At 40.2% G+C, this 22860-nt stretch overlaps 1 protein-coding gene across 3 annotated transcripts in view; it reads left to right on the top strand.

The window, feature by feature from the left end:
- The first annotated feature begins 495 nt into the window (after positions 1-495).
- The window catches only part of ap2b1 (adaptor related protein complex 2 subunit beta 1), a 29059-nt gene continuing 6694 nt past the window's right edge, over positions 496-22860 (top strand). Inside the window, exons 1-18 of one of the 3 annotated variants that reach the window (XM_078265408.1) lie at positions 496-606; positions 5650-5704; positions 5795-5900; positions 6966-7101; positions 8131-8376; positions 10111-10301; positions 11374-11595; positions 12192-12312; positions 12689-12784; positions 13646-13761; positions 14195-14360; positions 14518-14616; positions 15696-15955; positions 17582-17774; positions 18479-18520; positions 20463-20615; positions 21171-21316; positions 22516-22645. In XM_078265408.1, coding sequence (XP_078121534.1) covers positions 5668-5704; positions 5795-5900; positions 6966-7101; positions 8131-8376; positions 10111-10301; positions 11374-11595; positions 12192-12312; positions 12689-12784; positions 13646-13761; positions 14195-14360; positions 14518-14616; positions 15696-15955; positions 17582-17774; positions 18479-18520; positions 20463-20615; positions 21171-21316; positions 22516-22645 — 2460 coding nt within the window. In that variant the 5' untranslated portion in view covers positions 496-606; positions 5650-5667. Of the gene's footprint in view, positions 607-5631; positions 5705-5794; positions 5901-6965; positions 7102-8130; positions 8377-10110; positions 10302-11373; positions 11596-12191; positions 12313-12688; positions 12785-13645; positions 13762-14194; positions 14361-14517; positions 14617-15695; positions 15956-17581; positions 17775-18478; positions 18521-20462; positions 20616-21170; positions 21317-22515; positions 22646-22860 lie in introns of all 3 variants that reach the window. The other 2 variants (XM_078265409.1, XM_078265410.1) reach the window with 2 other exon arrangements.

Below are 22860 nucleotides of genomic sequence, written 5' to 3' on the forward strand. Positions count from 1 at the left end.
TTTCACAAAATAAAACACTAAGTGATGTTGACTGATGTTTTTTTTTTTTATCTAAATGTGCGTGCTTGTTTTCCTTGTTATTGGTCTCCATTAAAAACAAAAGTACCAGTAAATCCAGATTTTATTTGCCTCAATTATATATATATATATATATATATATATATATATATATATATATATATATATATATATATATGTGTCTGTGTGTGTATGTCTATGTGTGATAGAGGTCGCAGATTCATAGAGGCCAATACAATCTGGCGATTAGCCCCACCTCCTGATAATAGGAAACATTATATTAGTCCTCCTGAATATTATTAAATAGCATTAACAGTTTGATTTTCGGGTAGTTATTGAAAACAAATATGCTCTATTACAATTAAAAACATGTAGAATGCTACAGGCTTGGCATCAATGACGTATGTTTTGAAAATGACTTCTGTTTTCCTTGGTATGCTATCAACCCAAGAGGGAAGTTGTCTAGTTTCCGATGACACCGAATGTACCACCACAATCCCGATTCTCCATCTTCCTGCAACCAGGCAAGGGACCAACCTGCGTCTTGCACCTTCCGTAACATTCCCCCGCTGACATACACTTAACCAGGTATCTGAAATATTACACAGTTTAACATTTATGTAACGGTGTTGCTATTTTTATGTGGTTTCGTGGCGAGCAGTTAGCTGGGCAGCTCTTCACATTACGTTAACATAGCTCCCTGTCAGCAGCAATGGAAACTGGGCCGCTGATCACTCTTCTGTTTTGATGTCATATTTAATGTTATAGCACTACAAGACTGGCTGAAAACGCTGGTTACAACACAGCTGATTGGGTTTGTAACGTTAGTTTGTCGTTGTTAAGTAGTTAGCATCGCTAGTCCGGAGGTAACGTTAGCGTTAGCACTGGTCAGTTAAACTGGTGCATTTACGTTAACGTTAGCATGCAGCAAGCTAACGTTAGCAAAACTGCTGTGGTTCGAGTTAATTTGAACGTTTGAGGGGTCAAACCATATTCTATGTCTCAAACCCGGTAATATAACACACCCACGGTCAAACCCATGGATGTATTAAGGGTCAAACCATATTCTATTGGTCAAACTATATTTTCTTATGGGTCAAACCTTTTTTTTTTTTTTTTTTTTTTTTTACTTTTTTTTTTTTATTGACAAAATGCAGTTTACAAAAAAATCAGGTAAGCAATAGCACGTGAACAACAAGTGCACAAACTTATGAAAATAAAAAAAGTAAATAAATAAATAGAAACATACGAGGCAATACAAACGAGAAATAACAAAAGTATAAAAAAAGAAATAACATAGACATTACAAACAAGTACAAGAAGACATACATTTACAGTCAGTCAGAGGTTTCAGGGAAAAAAAGCTCTACAGTTTCCACAATTTCGATACTTTTTTTGTTATCCAACGATCTAAGTGACTTCAGTAGAGATTTAAATTATATGAGAAAAGGTACAAAAGTAGAAGATGAGTTAGAAAATGTCTGCTTGTGAATATAGAATTTTGCATACAGAATAACAAAATTAATTAGATATTCAAGAGCACCATTACCTGAATTATCGTAGAAACAGATGATATCTTTAAGGTTAAAGGAGTAGATAAAGTTGGTGGGTTCAAAAAAGTAAGACTCCAAATCTGTCCAAAATCTTTTGGAAATTTCTCAATCAAAAAAAAGGTGAGATATTGTTTCAATATTCTGTTTACAAAATGTACAGGAAGAGTCAGTGTCGGTAAATCTAGCAACAAGGTGATTAGTAGTAGAGATGGCCCGATACCTTTTTTTTGATACCGATTCCGATACCGAGTACCGATCTGATACCAGTGTGTCATATTTTATTATGTTTTAACATCATAATGTGTATAGTATACTACTATCTCTGTATGGATGTGATATGATTTCTGTCTTTGTTGTCGGTCTGGCTCAGGTTAAACTCTTTGTGAAACATGAACGCCCCAGAACGTTCTTTTATTCTGCAGTTTGACAGTCAGTTATAACGGAAAAAGAACATAAATAAACTACTTAACGTAGATATTCTTTAGGGCTTTATTACGTGGTATCGGATCAGTGCATAAACTCCAGCACTTCCCGATACCGATACCAGCGTTTTAGGCAGTATCAGAGCCGATACTGGTATCGGTATCGGAACATCTCTAATTAGTAAGGTATATGTTATGTAAAATATTGAGGTGTACTTACAATTTAATTCCTATAAAATATGGTGACAAAATTAGAAATTAGCTTTGGATCTTTAGAAGGAACTCCGTCAATATTAAGGACAGATAAAGATTTTCTTTTAAAAATTCTTTTCTCAAGAGCAAAAAAGTAACTGGTGTTCTTTTCCCTTTCTCCTAGCCATTTGGCTCTTGACCTAATGAACGCTCCTTTTGCCAAGTCTAAATAACTTTGGTCCAACTGTAGCTGGATTTTCCTTATTTCGAGTTCTTCTTCCAAATTAATGTTTACTTTTGTCAGTAAAAGGTCAAGTTTGTGCATCAATTCAGCTTCTACAAGGAACTTTAGCCCTATTCTTTTCTGTTGGGACATCGAGATATATATATATATATATATATATCTCGATGTCCCAACAGGGGTAAAGTTCCTTTTTCTTGTGCCCATGAATGTAGCTTCTATGACAATTACATCAAAATTCTCTTGATGATAAACAACAACAAAAAAAGAGCACAAATAAAAGTTTTGGCTTGGCTCCTTAATTAACTAAGTCAATAAAGTGTGAATTGGGCTACCTTAACTGAGTTGATAAGGTGCAAACTGACATTTCTTAAATAGCATACTTGCAAGAAAAGCTAGTTTTTAGTAAGCATCAAACAGCTTGAATGACCATTCTCGGTATTAGATGAGACTTACGTCTACATAGACATTCTATGTTACCTCTGAACAATCAATCTTCTTTCCGTTTATGAAGACAAAAAGGCCGCGAAAAGAGGCCTTCTGCCCTTCTTCTCTTGCTTTCTTAACCAAGGGCCGCAGCTTCTCTCTGGCCGCTTTCTCTTCAGAGGACAGTGCTTCAGCGAGCCTCAAGTTGTTGTCTAGAAGAAACTTTGAGCCTTTCGCCTCCTTCCAGACAGCATCACGAAAACGTCGCATTGCGAAAAGGATGATGGTTGAGCTACTTGAGCCGTCTTGTCGTCGCTGCGCGATGCGATGGACGATGTCGACCCCATCCTTCAGGCTGTCACGAACATTGGGAGCCACTTTACCCAGGATCTCGATGATTCTGCTCCTGATATTTTCTCCATCTTCCTCCTTCACGCCGTGAATCTTCAGGGACCACCTTCGACTGTAACTTTGGCAGTCAGCGATGTTTGCCTTCAGAGTTTTATTTTCTGCTTGCAATATATTGATCTCTTTTTCCATGCCTTCCAGTGTGTGTTTCTGTTGTTTAACATCCAAAGTAAGCTGCTGAACGGTCGAGGTTAGCTTTTCCATCTGTCGTTTTTTTCTATAGCAGAGATTTTCCCGAAAAGTCTCATCATGTTTCCCAGATAACACAAGGATGGCTTCTAAAATATCAGCAGTCTCTCTGTTGTCTCTCTCCGTTTTACCTTTTTTGTTGGAGGTTTTAACGGAGTATCTGGCAGTGGAGTTGCAAGGGCCTCAGATTCAACTTGTGCGTCTGGACTTGCCTCAAACCAGTCACCGTCCTTTTCTTGTCCGCTAGTTTCATCCACGTCCCGCATCTCAATAGGGTTGTTGCTAGCTTCATCCACGTGTAGCATGTTTGGAGTAACGTTGGCGTCGTCAGCTTTCTCCAGTCTCAACGTTTTTTTGGTTTTCCTTTTGGCCATTCAGGACCGACTTAGCTCAATATGTATAAGTTATCACTTATCTGTGTTGCCTTCTAGAAATATTTAAAGTTTCATCGGTTAGTTAAACTCAAACCCTCCGCGTTACCTGACAGAGCGAAACACGCCCGCCCACCTACATCGCCGCCATCTTGGCCTCTCCTTATGGGTCAAACCATATTTCTATAGGTCAAACGTTATGACGCCCAGCGCATTATCGAAAACGCCCAAGCTAATTGGTTAACTGTAATCATTTAACAAAGGAATGGATTTGATTAATACATAAGTAAAAGTACTCACTATGCAGAATGGCCCATTTCAGGAGAATGTATATATCGCTGGATTGTAATTATTGATGATTTAATATGTAAGCATCACTAATGGTGCAGCTGGTGTCACTATCTATTAATCAATTTGGATTTCCATTAATCACCTGAATCTGCAAAGTAAGTAGTAACTAATGTGGTAAAATACAAGTAGTGGAGTAGAAGTATAAAGTAGCATAAAATGGAAATGCTCAAGTAAAGTACAAGTGCCTCAGAATTGTACTTAATAGTGCTTGAAAAAAGAAATCCTAAATCTGACTGTGAGCAACTGCAACTTAACAATTTCCCTGAAGGGATCAATAATGTATTCCGATTTATATGCTGCTATAATAACAGCCTCCACTCCTTTGGGAAGGATTTTCACAATATTGTGATATTGGGTGGAAAGGCCTTGGATGGGGCTGAGGTCAGGGCTCTGTGCAGGCTATTTAGGTTCTTCTACAAATCCAGCCTCAATCCGATTTGAATCTGTATACTAAGATAGATAGATACATACTTACTTACTTACTTACTTACTTGATTCCCAAGGGGAAATTCAAGGTCCCAGTAGCTTAAAGACATCACACACAGCATACACATACATCATAAACAGGATGATAATATAACAAATCCACATGAATAATATGATCAATAAAAGAAAAGATACTAAATAAAAAAATCCACATGAATGTACTAAGGGATGTATAAGCATGAGACACTTGCAGTGACAGGGCAGGGACTGACCCTGTGATTCAGTCTGCATGGTAAGGTGCTCTATGAGAGTGGTAGTGCAAAGGTCCAGTAGTGCAAGAATAAAGTCTAGAGACCAGCATTAAATATGGACAATATAAGAGAATGATGTAGACATAGTAATATCAAAACTATAGCAGTGCAAGGATAACTTTTAAAAAAAAAGACAGCATTAAATATGGCCATTGTAAGGGAATAAAGTAGATAGACAAATCAACAGTCAATATTAGAGGTTTAAAGTAATAGGGTTACAGCCATTGTTCAAGTATTAAGTTAGACCTCAGTTCATGCTGGAGGAAGGAAGGAGGGAGGTAGGGGTTGTGCACATGGGCTAATATAGCCAGTAAACAGTGTAAACAGTAAATAGTGGCCCAGTGGACAGTCAGTACATAACTGTTGTTATAGGAGGTAGTGGAAGTGGTGGAGAGGCAGACAGACGATGCAGTGAAGTCTATCTCTCCTCGTCCCTTTAGTGAGGCATTGGAGAGTTGCATGGCCCTGGGGACAAATTACTTTCTTAATTACAGATCATGTAAAAATGTCAGCCAAATCAGATAACGTGGTAGGCAGCATGGATAAACAAAATGACCGAACTTCCTGGAAACAGTGTCACACATAGTCACAAACCACATCAGGGTGGAAGAGACGGTAAAAACAAATGGACGTTGAATTATTAAACTAATTGTATGTGAAAAGGGAAACTGTGGGTGCTTAAAGGGTGTCGTTGATGCAGTTTTTGCTGATGACATGATGCAGTGTGTTTCTTCTGTACAGACCTAAAGGACAACAATCATGACGGACTCCAAATATTTCACAACAAACAAAAAAGGTGAGTAAGGAAGGAGGTGGTGCTGAACTGTGTCTGGCAGTAAATTCAAACTGCTGCTGCTGCCAACACTCACCGTGATTCATCTAACAGGGGAGATCTTCGAACTGAAGGCAGAGCTGAACAATGAGAAGAAGGAGAAGAGAAGAGAGGCAGTAAAGAAGGTCATCGCTGCCATGACAGTTGGCAAGGATGTCAGGTACTTATTTAAATCTCAACTCTTATAGAACTGTCTGGATTTATGTCAACTATCAACCGAGTGTGGTTCGTCCAGCAAATAAAGGGAGGCCGGACTACAATTGCTCAAGTGTGTTCATCACATACTTATATAGAGCTGCAAATATTAATTGATTAGTTATCAGTTTTTTTATTAACTATTTTGATAATCGATTAACTGGTTTGAGTAAAAAAAAAAAAGGAAAAATTCTCTAATACAAGCTTCTTAAAACTTAAAAGTTTTTTCACTCCAACTCCAATCTTTGAGTTGTGGACAAAACAAGACATTTGAGGACGTCATCTTGGGCTTTGGGAAACACTGATTCACATTTTATAGACCAAACAACTAATCGATTAATCGTGAAAATAATCGACAGATTAATCGACATTAAAAATAATCGTTAGTTGCAGCCCTATACTCAAGTGGTATTATCGTGGTAACTGACATCTGCTTATAATTCTTCACTGTCTTGTATCGTATTGTCTTGTATCACTGTGCGAGTATCTGTCGATTCAGTTCCACAGGTGGAGGGCCGACTGATTTAACCCTCAAATAGCACTTTTGCACTGCAGGAACTATAAGTGATAGGAAGTGATACTAAATACAAGGTCCAATAACTCTCATGGCTTGCCAACAGTGCATTCAGTTGTAATTGGTCAAGCAAATTAGTCAATACGGTGGAAACGCAAGGAAGAACCTTGTGCCAAAGCATCACACGGTTCCTAAAAGTGAGAAGGGATGAAAACACAGACGGTGGTGGATGTAGCAATGTAAGGAATGTGGAGAAAACTGTTCGAGGAGCACTTGGAGCTCTGCACATTTTTCCACCTTTGCCCATCTGGGCAACAAGTCTGAACACTGTTTTGTAAAGTAACACAAATGAGGAAGGTTGAGCTTTCAGATTGTCCGAAACACATCTGAGAGAGTTTATATTGGCCTTTAGGGTGACTTGTTTATCACATTGCTCACGATTTAAACATAAGATGAAAGAAACAGCCTTGAAGCCTCATACTGTAAACTGACGGAGTCCTCTTGCTTTGCTATCAGTTCTTTGTTCCCAGATGTGGTGAACTGCATGCAGACCGACAACCTGGAGCTGAAGAAGTTGGTCTACCTCTACTTAATGAACTACGCCAAGAGCCAGCCTGACATGGCCATCATGGCCGTCAACAGCTTCGTCAAGGCAAGGCCCTGAATGAACTTGATTTGTTTGTTTTTTTTCAACATTTTCCAACTTGGTATTATACTGCCAAGGTATCTGAAACTATGACTACATATACTGTACTGTGCACTTAGGCAGATACGTCTAAATAAAAAAAAATGCTGTTTTATTTTTTCCCTGTCCACACTCAGATGAGAAAGCAGCCTTTTCAGATTTATCCATTCTGGACATCGTTTTTGAAAAGCTCAGTTTTTGGGTAACGAAAAGATGCATTTTCATATTTAGCTGCTGTAGTGTGGACATGACTGTGACTCCCACAGTTTCCCATCACAGGGTTCCCACAGAAAAGAGTCATCAGAGCTGCAAAGATAAGCCAATATGTGGATTAGCAGAAAATTGAGTCCAAGTTAAGTAAAAATGACAATACAATCAGTGGTTCTAGCTTCTCAACTGTGAGGTTAATTTTGTTTGTCATATAAGGTAAACAGTAAACAAAACATGTTATGTGTTTCTGCCTGTCGGTCGGACAAGACAGGAATTTAGGTAAATTCACCTCGGGCTGTGGGAAGTTATAACAAACATTTCCACTATTTTATCACATTTTATAAACCAAATGATTAATGGAGAAGATAAATGACAGATTGATAATCCTTAAGTTTAGCCCTAATTGTCATGCTGTGATGTGTTTTCCACACAAGACAAGTCATGAATATCAAGTTGCATGCTCTGGAGATGTCAGGTAAAAAATGTATAAAATTGTGATTGACATAGCATGAACGTGTTTTGGAAAGGAGTATGTGTACATGTGTGGAGTAGATTTGACAATTTTTATTTTTATTTAACATCATATAAAATATACAACTCGCAACATGAACACCCCATTGGCTGTCCTCTGTGAAAACCATGTTGGGTGCTACTATCAGACGTTAATCAGCTGGAAGTTTGTAATAAATAAGCAAAAGGATGCATTTAAGGTCTTAGATTTGCTCTGACTTAGTCATAGAAAGTTATGGAATTTCCCTCACAACTGCCTTTCTTGTCTCCCTCCAGGACTGTGAGGACCCCAACCCTCTGATCCGGGCTCTGGCCGTCCGTACCATGGGCTGCATCCGGGTGGACAAGATCACAGAGTACCTGTGTGAGCCGCTGAGGAAGTGCCTGAAGGATGAGGACCCATACGTCAGGAAGACGGCGGCTGTTTGCGTGGCTAAACTTCATGACATCAATGCCCAGATGGTGGAGGACCAGGGCTTCCTGGACTCCCTGAGAGATCTCATTGCTGACTCCAATCCCATGGTAGGGTGTTGGTTCTTTTCAACCTGAGTCTTGTTTTCGTACGTTTTGACTTCATGCCCAAACAGCCATGGAAACAGAGTTTGATTAAAATGTATGTCATGTATATCTGTTGTTCAATGTCCAACACAAGCCAGAGGAACAGCTTGTGTGCATTTTCCACGGGTATCCGTTGTTTCCCGATACCCGCTCTGTTTTTTTTTCCAAGCAAAATGTACATGCAACAGAGGCAGCTGGTAAAATCTAGGTTCACAGTACATTACAGTATACATCAATAGCTGGATACATGTTTTACCCAATACGGTCTGCACCGGGCTTAAGTTGGAATTGAGCAAAAAGCAATTGCAACATTTTAAAAGTGTGATCTGAGTTAACAGTGATAAACAATAATAGCAAATCTGCCCACCTTGTTTCTCTAAAGCTGTATTAATTGTAGAGCTGCAAAGATGAATTGATTAGTTGTCAACTAATTAATGAATCGGCAACTACTTAGATAATCAATTAATCTGTTTGAGTCATTTTTTTATGAAAAAAAAATAATAATTCTCTGATTCCAGCTCCTGAAATGTGAATATTTTCTAGTTTCTTCACTCCTCTGTGACAGTAAACGGAATATATTTGAGTTGTGGACAAAACAAGACATTTGAGGATGTTGTCTTGGGCTTTGGGAAACACTGCTTAACATTGTTCACCATTTTCTGACATTTTATAGACATAACAACTAATTGATTAATCAAGAAAATAATCGACAGATTAATCGACGTGAAAATAATCGTTAGTTGCAGCCCTACTGTAAGTTTGATGTTATGGATTGTAGCTTCAACTTTCGTAACCCCACTTTTAATTGTGATCTAGGAAATGTGAGTTTTATTGTGATTATAGTGATGAGCAGTAACCCTTAAAGTGGCTATATGTAACTTTCAGTTTGTGTTGATTCCAGCGGTAGTGTTTTTACCAAACCTGCTGTCGTAAAGGTCTTTTCTTTCTGGTGCTGTATTGCCCCACCGAGTAAGCGTTACGGGGAGGTCATACAGTTGCGATGAATGTTTTGCTCAGACAGAAAATCATTCATTTACAATAAAAGAATAAGTTACAGATGCATCGTTGCATTTCCAGTGTTGCATACAGTAACTTAACCTACTTTGGATGTATGGTGAGCTAAACCGGGTATTGTCTCCATCTGTTGATAGCCTGATTGAGTGTGACTCGTGTTATCGCCTTTTGTCTTTCACTTTCCCTTTTAGCTTTTAGTTCTTCGTTTAATTTCCCTTTTTCTGTGATGGTCCTGCCCCGTATCAGCCATAACTACAACAGATAACTTCTAAAATAACATTAAAATACAATTAGGCCTATATAAAGAAATCTCCTGCTTCCTTTTACCTGGCTCAAAAGGCTGGATACGCTAACAAAGGCTTTGCGGTGTTGGAAAGAAATCTGTGACCCATCAGAATGTTACTGTAGCGCCATCTACCTGCCGCAAATCATTCTGTGACTCCGTGGGAAAAATCAAACCTGGGAGGAGGCCTTACTAAAAACTATATAAAAACGGCGTTCTTTTGTTAGTCTTGTTTGCTGTTACAGGTCATTTAAGACTATTGTATGAAAAATGACAGAGCTTCAGAAAAATTAAAGTTACATATAGTCACTTTAAAGAAATGTTGATTTACAGTGACGTTGTTGATGAGTCCAAATAGCATAATAGCTACAGAGTTATCACTAAACACCTCCGTCCTTTAGGTTGTGGCCAACGCAGTCGCTGCCCTGTCTGAGATCAGCGAGTCTCACCCCAACAGCAACCTCCTGGACCTCAATCCACAGAACATCAACAAGCTGCTGACGGCCCTCAACGAGTGCACGGAGTGGGGACAGATATTCATCCTGGACTGCTTGTCCAACTACAACCCCAAGGATGAGCGCGAGGCCCAAAGGTAGCAATCGCTCCTACTTAAGTATGGAATGTAAGCTTGTGCCGATTGGCCGTCATATCGACTATTGACTTTTCTTTTCTTTTCTTTTTTTTTTTTTTTTTTACTCATTTTTTATTTAAACTTCACAAAACCAAACATACACCATACACATGTTATGCCTTCATTAGATGGTGTCAGTAGAGAGATGTAAGGAAATGAGGGAGCGAGAGATGCAACTGAAGTCTCCAGCCAGACCCCAAACAGGGACGTTGTGGTTCATGGTCAACCCCTAAACCCCGGGAGTCCCCCAAAAATGTACATAGGCTATTAAGTATTTAAAAGGGAAAATATTTTACATGTTGTAGTTTACTAGTTCATTTCTGATACTAAAGAATAGGGATGTAACGATGCATCGTGAATTGGTTAAAAATTGATTGAAATGTGTAAAGCTCACAACCGGTTGAGATAAAAAATGAGCCGCAATGCAATTTCTAAAGAGCCCAGGGCATGACGCTAGCTAACATTACACAGCAGGTAAATAATGTTAGCCTGCCGTTAGCTAGTAACATTAGCTGGCTAAAATGCTGACAGCCAAATGGTGTAAAGTGTGACTGTATTTCACTGGAAAGGTTTCCAACACCGAGATGTAACGTTACAACAGTCTGCAGCTAAAGACACAGAGGAGACGTGCTTGTATGTAACCATATGGCCTTAGCAATAAACGAGCCTTTCTTTAATTTTTTATTTATTTTTTGTTATTTAAGATAAAATATTATTTCATTTGTTTTTGATTAAAGGACACATCTGCTGTTTTGCACAGTTTATATAAATAAAGGAAGATTTTTCAGTCATTTCATTCTGTTGAAAAATATCATGAGAAAATCGTATTGTGAACTTGTGAGATGGGTGTATCGTTACATCCCTACTAAAGAAGAATGATGAAATTTAAAACTGTAAGAGCAGACATAAGACCAATACACACCCTACACCACTTTCTCTTTTTAAACGATGACACTCGTACTTCAGATTCAGATTGTTACCCTCCATGTCCTTTACTGACTCTCACCTTCTCTTCCCTCCCTCCCTTTAAAAGCATCTGTGAGCGCGTCACTCCCCGGCTGTCTCACGCCAACTCCGCAGTGGTGCTGTCAGCTGTCAAGGTGCTGATGAAGTTCTTGGAGCTGTTGCCCAAGGACTCCGACTACTACAACACCTTGCTGAAGAAGTTATCCCCGCCGCTGGTCACCTTACTCTCCGGAGAGCCTGAAGTCCAGTACGTGGCTCTGAGGAACATCAACCTCATTGTCCAGAAAAGGTGCGTGGTCACAAACCGCAGAAGCTGGGTTGTTTTCTCATGATATACTGTGTTGCTATCTTAAAAAAAGCATCATTAACCAGTGGATTCAGCTTTGTGTGGATATCCTGGTCCTACAGCTGAATAAAAGCTCTGCTAATCGGCATTTCTTTATATTTTTTTCTGTCAAATACTCACACACTCCTGTCAAGCTTCTGGACGCTGTTGGTCTTCGGAACGATTTTCTCTGACTGTTAGCATGTTCAGGCTGTTGTTTTGGGCTCACTGCTTTCTAACATAATATTATTTTAGTGTAACTGGGCTATCTAGACTCTCAGCAGTTGAAGCGTTGCTAGCCTAGCAGCATGAGGGCTACAAACAACCCATAATACAACACTCTCCTACAGTATGAGCCCGTAGTGCTCCACTCAAAGGGAACATCTGCTGTTGTAAATGTGTGTAAATGTCTCGTCTTTGAATAGACAATGAGTTTTTTTTCCAGATGTAATTTTGACAAAGACAAAACATTGTCATATATTCAGGCTTCCTCTATGTCTTGTTTCTTTTGGATCAGGTCTTCCCACTGTCTGACGTGTAATGTGTTGCATTGTGTGCAGGCCTGAGATCCTGAAGCAGGAGATCAAGGTGTTCTTTGTCAAGTACAACGACCCTATCTATGTGAAACTGGAGAAACTGGACATCATGATCCGCTTGGCCTCTCAGGCCAACATTGCCCAGGTACCAATATAGGAAACAACTACATAGGGACTTTGTTGGGAGGATACTTTTGCTACATAGGGGTTTGCTCTCTTTAACAATTATGTTTTATAGTAGCAAATGTAATTGTATGTGTACATGATTGGAGGGAGTGAAATATAATGAATTTCAAGATGGTATTTGGTCTTTTAGGGCTCAAGGAACCAATATGGGATTTTCATCATTGTGCCTTTTTTATAGATTCCACTACGTGTACGGAATTGAAGTAAACTATATAAATATATTAAAGCTTTAGTGCGTCACTTTTTTATATTAAAAATTAGCTGTTAAATATGTGTGTGTGGCGTTGTATTGTGTACACATGCGGTACATTTCACTGCCGTTGTGTCACTCTCAGGTGCTGGCTGAACTGAAGGAATACGCCACCGAGGTGGATGTTGACTTTGTGCGCAAGGCTGTACGAGCCATCGGACGCTGCGCCATCAAAGTGGAGGTAAGAAATGCATAGTACTTCATTGTGATAGTAGTAATATCAGAATACAGGTGAAGTAGCTCACTCACTAATCAGAGAGTAAAATAATAAGTCATTCATAAGTCAGTGAGTGATTTATGAATGGCGAGAGCTTTGCCTGTCTCTTCGCTGTGTGGTTATTGAAGAGTTGATTCTACCTGTCGTTTTGGGGTCGTTAGTGCTTGTCTGTACTGTACTTTCTCGCGAGAAAGGCAAAGGCAAGAAATACACTCCAGTCATCCGTACTCTGCTATTCAGAAATATTAATACGTTTTGTCTCCTCTGTCCTGATTGATAGTGCCAGTGCCCTCCGTTCATATTACGTTTATCCGGTTGTGACATTTTTATTGCAGATTTAGAGCATCTAGACTTTTACATATCATTTTAGCTTTAGTTTAGAGCTGCAAAGATTAATCAACTATTTTGATAATCGATTAATTGGTTTGGGGTCTTTTTTTTATTTTTTATTCCAGCTCCTTAAAAGTGAATATTTTCTAGTTTCTTCACTTCTCTGTGACAGTAAACTGAATATCTTTTGAGTTGTGGACAAAACAAGACATGTGAGCACGTCATCTTGGAGCTTTGGGACATTTTATAGACCAAACAACTGTCCAATCCATTAATCCATAAATTAATCGACAGATGAATCGACAATGAAATGAATCGTTAGTTGCAGCCCTACTGTAAGTTTGATGTTATGGATTGTAGCTTCAACTTTAGTTGACTGATTCCTTCTCCAATCTCTTCTGCATGTAGCAATACTTTGAGCCACAGCAAACAAATTGCAATGACAAGTCATGTTATGAGTCGTGATGAACTTTTACTGTCCTGTTCTCCCTTCAGCAATCAGCTGAGCGCTGTGTCAGCACCCTGCTGGACCTGATCCAGACCAAGGTCAACTACGTGGTTCAGGAGGCTATTGTGGTCATCAGGGACATCTTTCGCAAGTACCCCAACAAGTATGTCTCCCACTGAACCCTGTACACCTCAAATAATTTTTTTGAGTGTTCATTTTTTTTGGATAAGTTTAGTTTTATTTAGTTATTTGATGCAATAAAAACGGTCTAAAGCGTCATAATTGACAGCTGAGATTGACTCGTGATTGGTCGGGCGGTTGTATGGGCGGGACCTCGATCGCGCGGCTCATCCGCCCAATCACTACTGCGCAGTCTCTGGCTCCAAAGAAAATTACAAGATGGCAGCGCCTGTATCTGGGATATTTTGGTTTCACTTTAGTACAGTGGGAGGAAGTGGGGACGCACCATCCATCTTTATATACAGTCTATGTTTTTTGACCAGCAATCACATTTACAGCACTCATAAAGATGCTGACCTCTATATGCCTGCAGTAAAGTTTCATTCTGACCGTTGAGATACTGTTGTGTTCTTCAGGTATGAAAGCATCATTGCCACACTGTGTGAGAATCTGGACTCTCTGGATGAGCCCGATGCCCGTGCTGCCATGATCTGGATTGTTGGCGAGTACGCCGAGAGGATCGACAATGCTGACGAGTTGCTGGAGAGCTTCCTCGAGGGCTTCCACGATGAGAGCACCCAGGTGGGTCCATTCATTTTACTAGCAATTAAAACAAATCAAGAAATGGACTTTTGGAGGCATTGCAACACTGAAAATATAGTAATATAACTGATTAATATTATAATAAAAATGTGCCAAAATAAAAAATATAATAGTAATATATATAATTGACTTACAGGTCCAGCTCACTCTTCTGACTGCCATTGTCAAGCTGTTCCTTAAGAAGCCATCAGAGACTCAGGAGTTGGTGCAGCAGGTCCTCAGCCTGGCCACTCAGGTGAGTGTCGTCTTTTATTCAGTGGAAGTGTAGTTTTACACCGGTTTGATGATTTATTTATATACTGCTGGATAATATTGCATGTTTTTTTTTCTGTTCTGGGTTGTTTGCATTTCTTTAAACCAATCACAAACATCTTAGGCGGCCCTATTCCAGATGCAGCGACACTGGCTCTGCAAAACAGAGTCGGGAAGGAACTTGTTTTGGTGGAACATTTGCATCCTGCAAAAGAAAACGCCAAATAGAATATTAAATTAAGTTAACTGTTCACACAATACAGTAAGGTGAGCTATTAAATTAGCTGGATACATGGTTAAACCTCATTTGCTCTTACCAGTGTAACGATGTGTCTACTTTATCGACAATGATCCCACCAGTCGATCCCAAAACCTCCCAGTTAGAGAGCATATGCCGTAAACATATTCTTTGTAAATCTTAAATAATAATAATTTATGCTTTATTAATTCCGCAAGGGATATTACAATGTTTTCACTCTGTTGGTAGAATACACATTACACACACATGCTCAGTACCTATACATGCACTAATGGAGAGATGTCGATGGACAGGTGCCCCGAGCATTTGGGGGTTCGGTGCCTTGCTCTAGATCCCAGGAGGTAAATTGGCACCTCTCCAGTAACCAGACCACCACCACCATACTTTGGTCCGTATGGGGACTTGGAGCAGCGCCCTCCGGTTCCCAACCCAACTCCCTACTCACTGAGCTACTGCCACCCCAAATTCAATCATTTACTGAAAGAACCAAGCAGGCCTGCCTCGTTGCACAATCCAGATTTTATTTAAAACTTGCCATTTTCAGCCGGCTAGCTCGAAGTTTGTAGTTGTTTTCCGTAGCGAACAGAGTTTGCGAACGGCAACACACAGAGAGCGGAAGTTGAGGGACAGAGCCTGACATGTCGCCGGATGTCAGGCTTTATCCTGAAAATGCACTTCCGTTGATCCCGACTACTACTGTAGTAACAGCTAGTCCACCTGTAAGATCTAGTTACTAAGCTAAATAAATGAGTAAAGTAAATGTAGTTTACAGCACGTGTGTTTCTCTCTCTGCTCCTCTGCAGGACTCTGACAACCCTGACCTGCGTGACAGGGGCTACATTTACTGGCGCCTGTTGTCCACCGACCCTGTGACTGCCAAGGAGGTGGTGTTGTCAGAAAAGCCCCTGATCTCAGAGGAGACAGACCTGATTGAGCCCACCCTACTGGACGAGCTCATCTGCCACATTGGCTCCCTGGCCTCTGTCTATCACAAACCCCCCAGCGCCTTCGTCGAGGGCAGCCACGGAATCCACCGGAAACACCTTCCTGTGCAGCACAGCAGGTCAATATAAAGGCATTTTTGCTCATTAGCCTTCTCATTATTCGTAAACATTGTCATGCAGATACAAACACCAGTTTAAATCTCTGTGTCATTTAAAGGCTCTTGAGCACTGTTGCATGGTCTAAAATCATTAGCTGTAGCATCAAGTTGGGAATGTAGTCTACCATCAGTGTTTCCACTAGAATTTTTTTCAGTGTTGGCGGGGGGTTGTTGGCCGTCAGAGTATGGGCTTATCTGCTAATGTAAGCTACCGACCGTTACCTTGAAACCATCCAGAAAATAGACGGTACCGTAGGGTGATTTAACGTCACCGCTCATTTTACACACAGTTTAACAACAAAACGCTGAGTGAACATTACTAGCTACATTTTTCATGTTGGTTTTGAGCGGTATGCACCCCCACTAACCTGGAAAACGGTTTTAAATCAGTAACGTTACTACAGCGTGTCGGAGGAATACACACAGACTCCTGCAGCGGCGAGTCAGCGATAGGAGGGGCCGTCACAGCAGCGTGGCTAACGTTAGCTTCTTGTCTCATCTGGGGTCTGATTAAATTGGGGTCTGGGACAGTAAATTCATCACAATGCTATTTTCCAATAAACTGTAGCTGTCATATTTCATGGGCGTGAGTGCGGATTTCATGTCGCAGCTTTCGTCGCTGTTAATCACTTATTGAGTGAAGTAGTACTCGCCCTGTTGGTTATTTGGTTGCCATAACTTCGCGAGTGATGACGTCCTGTCACTGCTCCAGTTGCTCTGCTCACCCTAGGGGGCGGAGAGAGCTCACCCTAGGGGGAGAGAGAGCGGATGACAGTTTGCTTGAGTTCAGTGGAGCAGACAGCGCTACGAGTTTATGACTTTTCATTAACAGCTGAAGGAGCGGTGGTGCGCGGTGTACATAGCGGAAACCCTGTTGTGCGTCTGCCCTATTTCTGATACCGTGGCGCTGGGAATTTTACCGTGGCGGACCGCCACTATGCTATCAACATAGAGGAAACACTGACCATACAATATATGTAGACTCAGAACACTCCAGTCCATATTTCACAGTACATTTTATGTTTTACAAAATGTTCTAGAGAACAGGGAATTGTGTTCAACACCCTGAACACATTGCCCCATACAGTATCTCACTGATAGTTAAAAAGATCCATTGCTGTTTATTAACAGGAAATTGTGGATAACCGGTTTCACTTAGTCAGTGAATGTCTACAGTCTGACTGAACTTGGCTTGTCTCATCTTGTTTAATAATAATTAAAAAGAAAAAGGCCAAAAATGACTTTCGAATAAAAGAACACATATGTTTGAAAATATTGAAATTTCTGTTTTTGCGCATTATGAGGGCATAAGAGGGAAAACCAATCCAACGGGAGCACAACGATGTAGCACAAGGGGACAAAATGTACCAAACAAGATGAGAACAACCTGCAGTGCTTTGCAGAATGGTGTCCCTGGCCTTGGTTTGAATGTGTCTTTAAAGACACCATCAAATAGACACTTTAAAGTTGTATCCCTTAAGATCTTCATAATATTAAACCCACATTTTTGGAAGTATTTGTGCCTATTTTTAGCCATACCAGTTAATCTCAAACTCTTACCAGTACTACTGTTTTCTCCTGCGATAGCATTGATACAGGTGAGAGCCCAGTGAGCAGCGGGCCAGCAGCTGCCATGGACCAGCCACATGTGATCCCCAGCCAGGGTGACCTGTTGGGTGACCTGCTGAACCTGGACCTGGGCCCTCCAGTCAATGTGCCCCAGGTCTCCTCCATGCAGATGGGGGCGGTGGACCTTCTGGGAGGAGGCCTGGACAGTTTGGTGAGCTTGCACGCACGCACACACACACACACACACACACACACACATACATTGATAGGTTGATTACATCCGCTTACACCACCGAATCTCTGCAGCTGTAATTAAATGCATTGTTTTATATTTATATATTAATATATTTTATATATTTATATTTTTAGAAAGTGGTATATGCCAAAGTTTTGGCTTGCATGTACTCATCGCTCAAGACTTTTAATCTTATAACAGTCAATATCTTATTTTCAAATGAAATTTTACTGAAATGACACAGGGTTACTCAGGGTTATAATGTTCACGTAAGTATGCTTATAATTAAAATTGCTCAATGATTTTAGCTCTGTAAACTAAAAATATACCTCTCAAATATTTTTTGAAATGTTTTAAAATCCTGAATAAATTAGATACATTAAGATTTTTCCAACAAAGCTACATTAAACCTTGTTGTATTTTTCCTCTGTTGATGGTCACTTTTCCACTTCTTTAAGCTGCTGGAATAACTGGACTCCTTCGTAACCTTCTGGCACATTTTGAAGTCTTGTTTTAATGTCTAACATACCATGCCGAGTTGCTATTTTCCCAGAAAGTAAGGGGTTCCTCTTGATGGGCTGCGGTTGCTAAGAAAGTCTCTGTCTCTGTCTTTGTTTGTGTGTTTGGTTTGTGTGTGATGTTTGGATGCTGTCTTTGGGGGCCTCTCTTCTCTCCTGTAGCTGGGGGGAGACCTGGGCGGCGGTGTTGGGGGAAGTCCAGCAGTAAGTCAAGCCCTTCTGTTTGGCAGTCTGCCTGTCTGCATGCTCGCTGAATTTAACCCACCACACACACTCACCAACTTCTTCAACTTTTCACCAAGTTTTTTTTTTTTTTTAACTTGGCTTCTCTGTCTCACACGCTTATATATTTTCGGTTAGAAGACCACGCTGATGTTTTGCATGTTTTAGCCCATTTTCTGTCCTGAAAAAAAACACCACCTAGAACAACACCTAGAGATTGGCATGGGGTACTTTCCATAAAATCATCTCTCAATGCAAATCAAACCAGCTATTAGGCTAACTGAAATACAACCATGCCAATCTCTAGGTATGGTGAAGGGGATGTGATGATGTCAAGGGAACTTTATCAGGATCATAGTATCCTGGATCCATGAAATAACTGGCCTTTAAAAATAAACATCTGCCTGCCTCTATGGGAATTTCACATAGGGGTGTACTGACTTATGCCCCCTGTATTTTAAGGAAGAACATTTATTTATTAACAATACATTATTCATTCGCAAAGAAAATTGGTGACCTTAAAGATTGGATTTTTCCTCATTTTTTTAATTAAGGCATTAAGATCAATTTCCTAAAGATGATTTTTTTATTCCTCTTTTTAGTCAACTTTAGCATGGGTGTCCTAATTTGTTCACATGACTGTAGCACGTTTTTGGCCATAACTAAAGAATTAATACGCTAATTATGACAACATTTCACACAGATGTCTAATAGGATAAGATGATGAAGTGACATTTATTCCCAAAAGGCCAAAGGTCAACTTCACTGTGACATCATTATGATCTGCCATTTTCTTTAGCCATTATTCGCCATTTACATGGGTTATTGGAGTGGAGATTGCGAGCATATTTCACATTTGGTCGGATACTGAATTAGTGACACTAATCTTGGGTGTCCATCTTGAAACTGTGGTGATCGTATAGCTCTCCTGTGCTGCCGAATTGAAGATGTGTGTGAAGTAGAAATGCTAATTTAGATTTTTATTCTGAGCGATAGCCGACTCTCGTTAACGGATTATTAACCGTTAACCGACAGCAGGCCACTGAGTCCCAGTTCACCCTTCCACAAGGCTCGTTTGTTCAACCGATTGTATTAATCAGTCAAAATTCTTACTGTTAATTAATGGTTAATTATTAAGATCCCCGGTGTGAAGCATTCATGTTTTGCCAGAAATACGCTTAATACCTTTTTATTAAAATCCTTCAGTCTTCACTACATATATTATTATGAGTCTGGCCAGACATGGACGTAAACTGCAGCTTGACTGGTTGGTGGAGGCGTACAACTGCCAGGTGGTAATTGTAGTTACATCTGAATGGATGAACAGACCTGTCACTCAGCTGTAACAGAGTTGCTTGCATGATGTTTTTCCTCATCCGTGCAATTTACTTCTTTCTATGTACACTTGTTGACGACTTTCTAAACTACAGTAGTTTAGTAGTTTTCTTTCTGCCTATTGAGTTACATTCTTCACTGCAAAATAACTTGAGTGAAATAATCCATCACAGTGAACTTCAGGTCAGTTTTTATTGTTGTTATTTTTGTAAGTGCGAACTGATCTGAAAGGTTTGCAGTTATAACCTTCAAGAATGTAAAACACAATCGTATGATTAGGACAGTGGTCATTATTTTCATTGGAGCTTTGTAATTAATGGGCTAAAACACACAAACCAAATGTAGGCTCCTTGAAATTTACCTCACAGTTTCACACTGTCACACTCTGTCATAAGAGCTTTGGCTTACGCTTGCTGTAGTTTTTTTTAATTTTTTTTATTATTGTTTCTTCCTTTTGGCATGACTTAAGATTGTCTGTGTGCCTCTCTTTGTAGGTTTAATATAGCAAATTGTCAAGTTGCCAGTGATGCATACTACAATTTTGGTAACTTAGATTGTGTGTGTGTGTTTTTTGTTGTGATTGCTTTAGGTGGGACAGAACTTCATCCCCTCATCTGTCCCCAGTACTTTTGCTCCGTCACCTACACCAGCTCCTCAAGCTGTCAGCAGTGGCCTTAGCGACTTGTTTGAGCTTTCCACAGGCATGGCCAACACCACTGGAGGCTATATTGCCCCAAAAGCCGTGAGTTCACACATCATTCAGAATTCCCTTGAATAATCAATAGCACGCATTCAGTCTGTTACAGATGCATTGCTCGCAATAAATTACAAAGCTACAAAGGGCAGTGTTACATGTGGTTTAAAAGTATGTTAAATACACTACCGTTCAAAAGTTATGAATCATCTGTTATATTGATGGTTTTCTTCTTTCCTTCAATAATAACTATTATAACAGAGATAAAACACATTATAATTCAGACACTAAACATATTATTTACACTTGAAATAGTTTGGGCCCCAAAAGAAGAAGAAGAAGAATAAAATGGTTGAAACTTCCATTTAGTGGATGTCTCCACAGTGTTGCATGATGGGAGAACACTAGTTTAGTTTTCCAGTCCAGAAAAGCATAAGTGATCCTCGATCATTATTTAAAGCCCAACGGTGCTAACCTTTTGTTTCTATTGTGAAGTTTGAAGAAGAGCTTTGCTTAAGCAACGTGTTGCTGGAGATTACAAACTTTTGAGCTGCAGTTTATATGCTATCTGTAGAATTGATTACACCGGTACTGTTATCCCAGGTGTGGCTGCCTGCAGTGAAAGCCAAGGGACTGGAGATCTCTGGAACCTTCTCTCGCCGCCAGGGCCACATGTACATGGACATGACCTTCACCAACAAGGCCCTGCAACACATGACCGACTTCGCTGTCCAGTTCAACAAGAACAGGTCAGTGAGATGACGCACAGGAAAACTCGGGTTAGACTACATTATAACTAACCTAACGTCCCAAATGGTTGGTTACACAGAACCATCTGAGAAGACATCATTGGAAACTGTTTGGAAAAGGGCAGGCACTTTCAAAAAAAATACCTGGCAGGTGATTGGATGAACCATCTGTCTTTCACGTCTGCCATTGTTGTTTTGAACAAACAGTAGGGTTGGGTACCGTTCACATTTCTACCAGTACTGGTACCTGAAATTCGGTTCCGGTGCCCAACGGTACCTTTTTTTCCCCTCTGTAATAACAAAAAATGTATGTCATTTTTAAAAATAATTGCAAACCTATTTATCCTATTTACTTAGTGCATTTTGTTGTTTATTAAGAACAGTTTACACACAAAATAAAACGCCTCCCTCTCCCCTCCCAAACCCGTACTACAACCTATCAAATCAAATAATTATGCATTCTTACACTGCACTGTAGTTGTATCTTGTAGTTGTATCTTATTCTATCTTATTCTATTTTTTGTTTTTATTTTCCATCTCCTTTTAATTGCTCTTTAATGTTTTATGTGAAGCACTTTGAATTGCCTTGTTGCTGAAATGTGCTGTAGAAATAAAGTCGCCTTGCTTTACAACCTCCAGCCTGTCAGTCAGTCACCAGGGCACAGAGAACACTGGTGTGCCTGCCTGTCTCAAAGGAAGTGTAACGTTAATTGCACTGCGACCTCTTTTGGCTCGCCATTATATGACATTGCAGCAAACGGTGTCTGCGTGAAGTTTTGAAAAGTGTAACCACACTTGCAACCGCTTCACCGGCATTGCCGTGACTCGCTGTGACTTGCTACCCACGAACCGTCGCGGCCGTCACCCACACCTTAACCACGCCCGTAGCTGCCAGTAGCTCCTCACCGGACGCTGATTGGTTTAGTAAGCCGTTAGTTCAGACACAAACGCGTTAGGTCGGTGCCTGACATGATGCATTTCTTGCATGATCTCTTGATACCGCGAGAATCCAGCTGCCGTGCAAGGTAACAATATACTGTAACTACCATCAATCAACATCTCTCTGAAACAGTATAGCTGCTGTATTAGACTTATAGCAAGGTGTACCTCATGAATTGGCAACTGAGTGTATATATTATAGCTGAATACATGTACTGAATGCCACCCATGTTTGATTTTCGTTTGTTTCCTACATGTAGTTTTGGGATGATCCCTACCAGTCCTCTGCCCGTTCACACTCCGCTGATGCCCAGCCAGACTATCGAGGTGTCTCTGCCTATCAACACCATCGGGCCAGTCATGAAGATGGACCCACTCAATAATCTGCAGGTACAGAAGCACTCACTCACCAGACATTTGAACAGCAGTGCAACACATTTAAAAAGGTGGAGACTAACTAACGAAGCCATTAACTGATTATCAAAACAGCTGGCGATTAATTTAATAGTTGACAACTTAACGATGAATCGACTAATCAAGTCCGCCTTGAAACAGTGTCTGCGGCTGACCGTTACTTGTACTTTTTGTGGTGTGTCCTCTTGTGT

Source organism: Sander vitreus, chromosome 13 (assembly GCF_031162955.1).
Source record: "Sander vitreus isolate 19-12246 chromosome 13, sanVit1, whole genome shotgun sequence".
Lineage (NCBI taxonomy): Eukaryota > Metazoa > Chordata > Actinopteri > Perciformes > Percidae > Sander > Sander vitreus.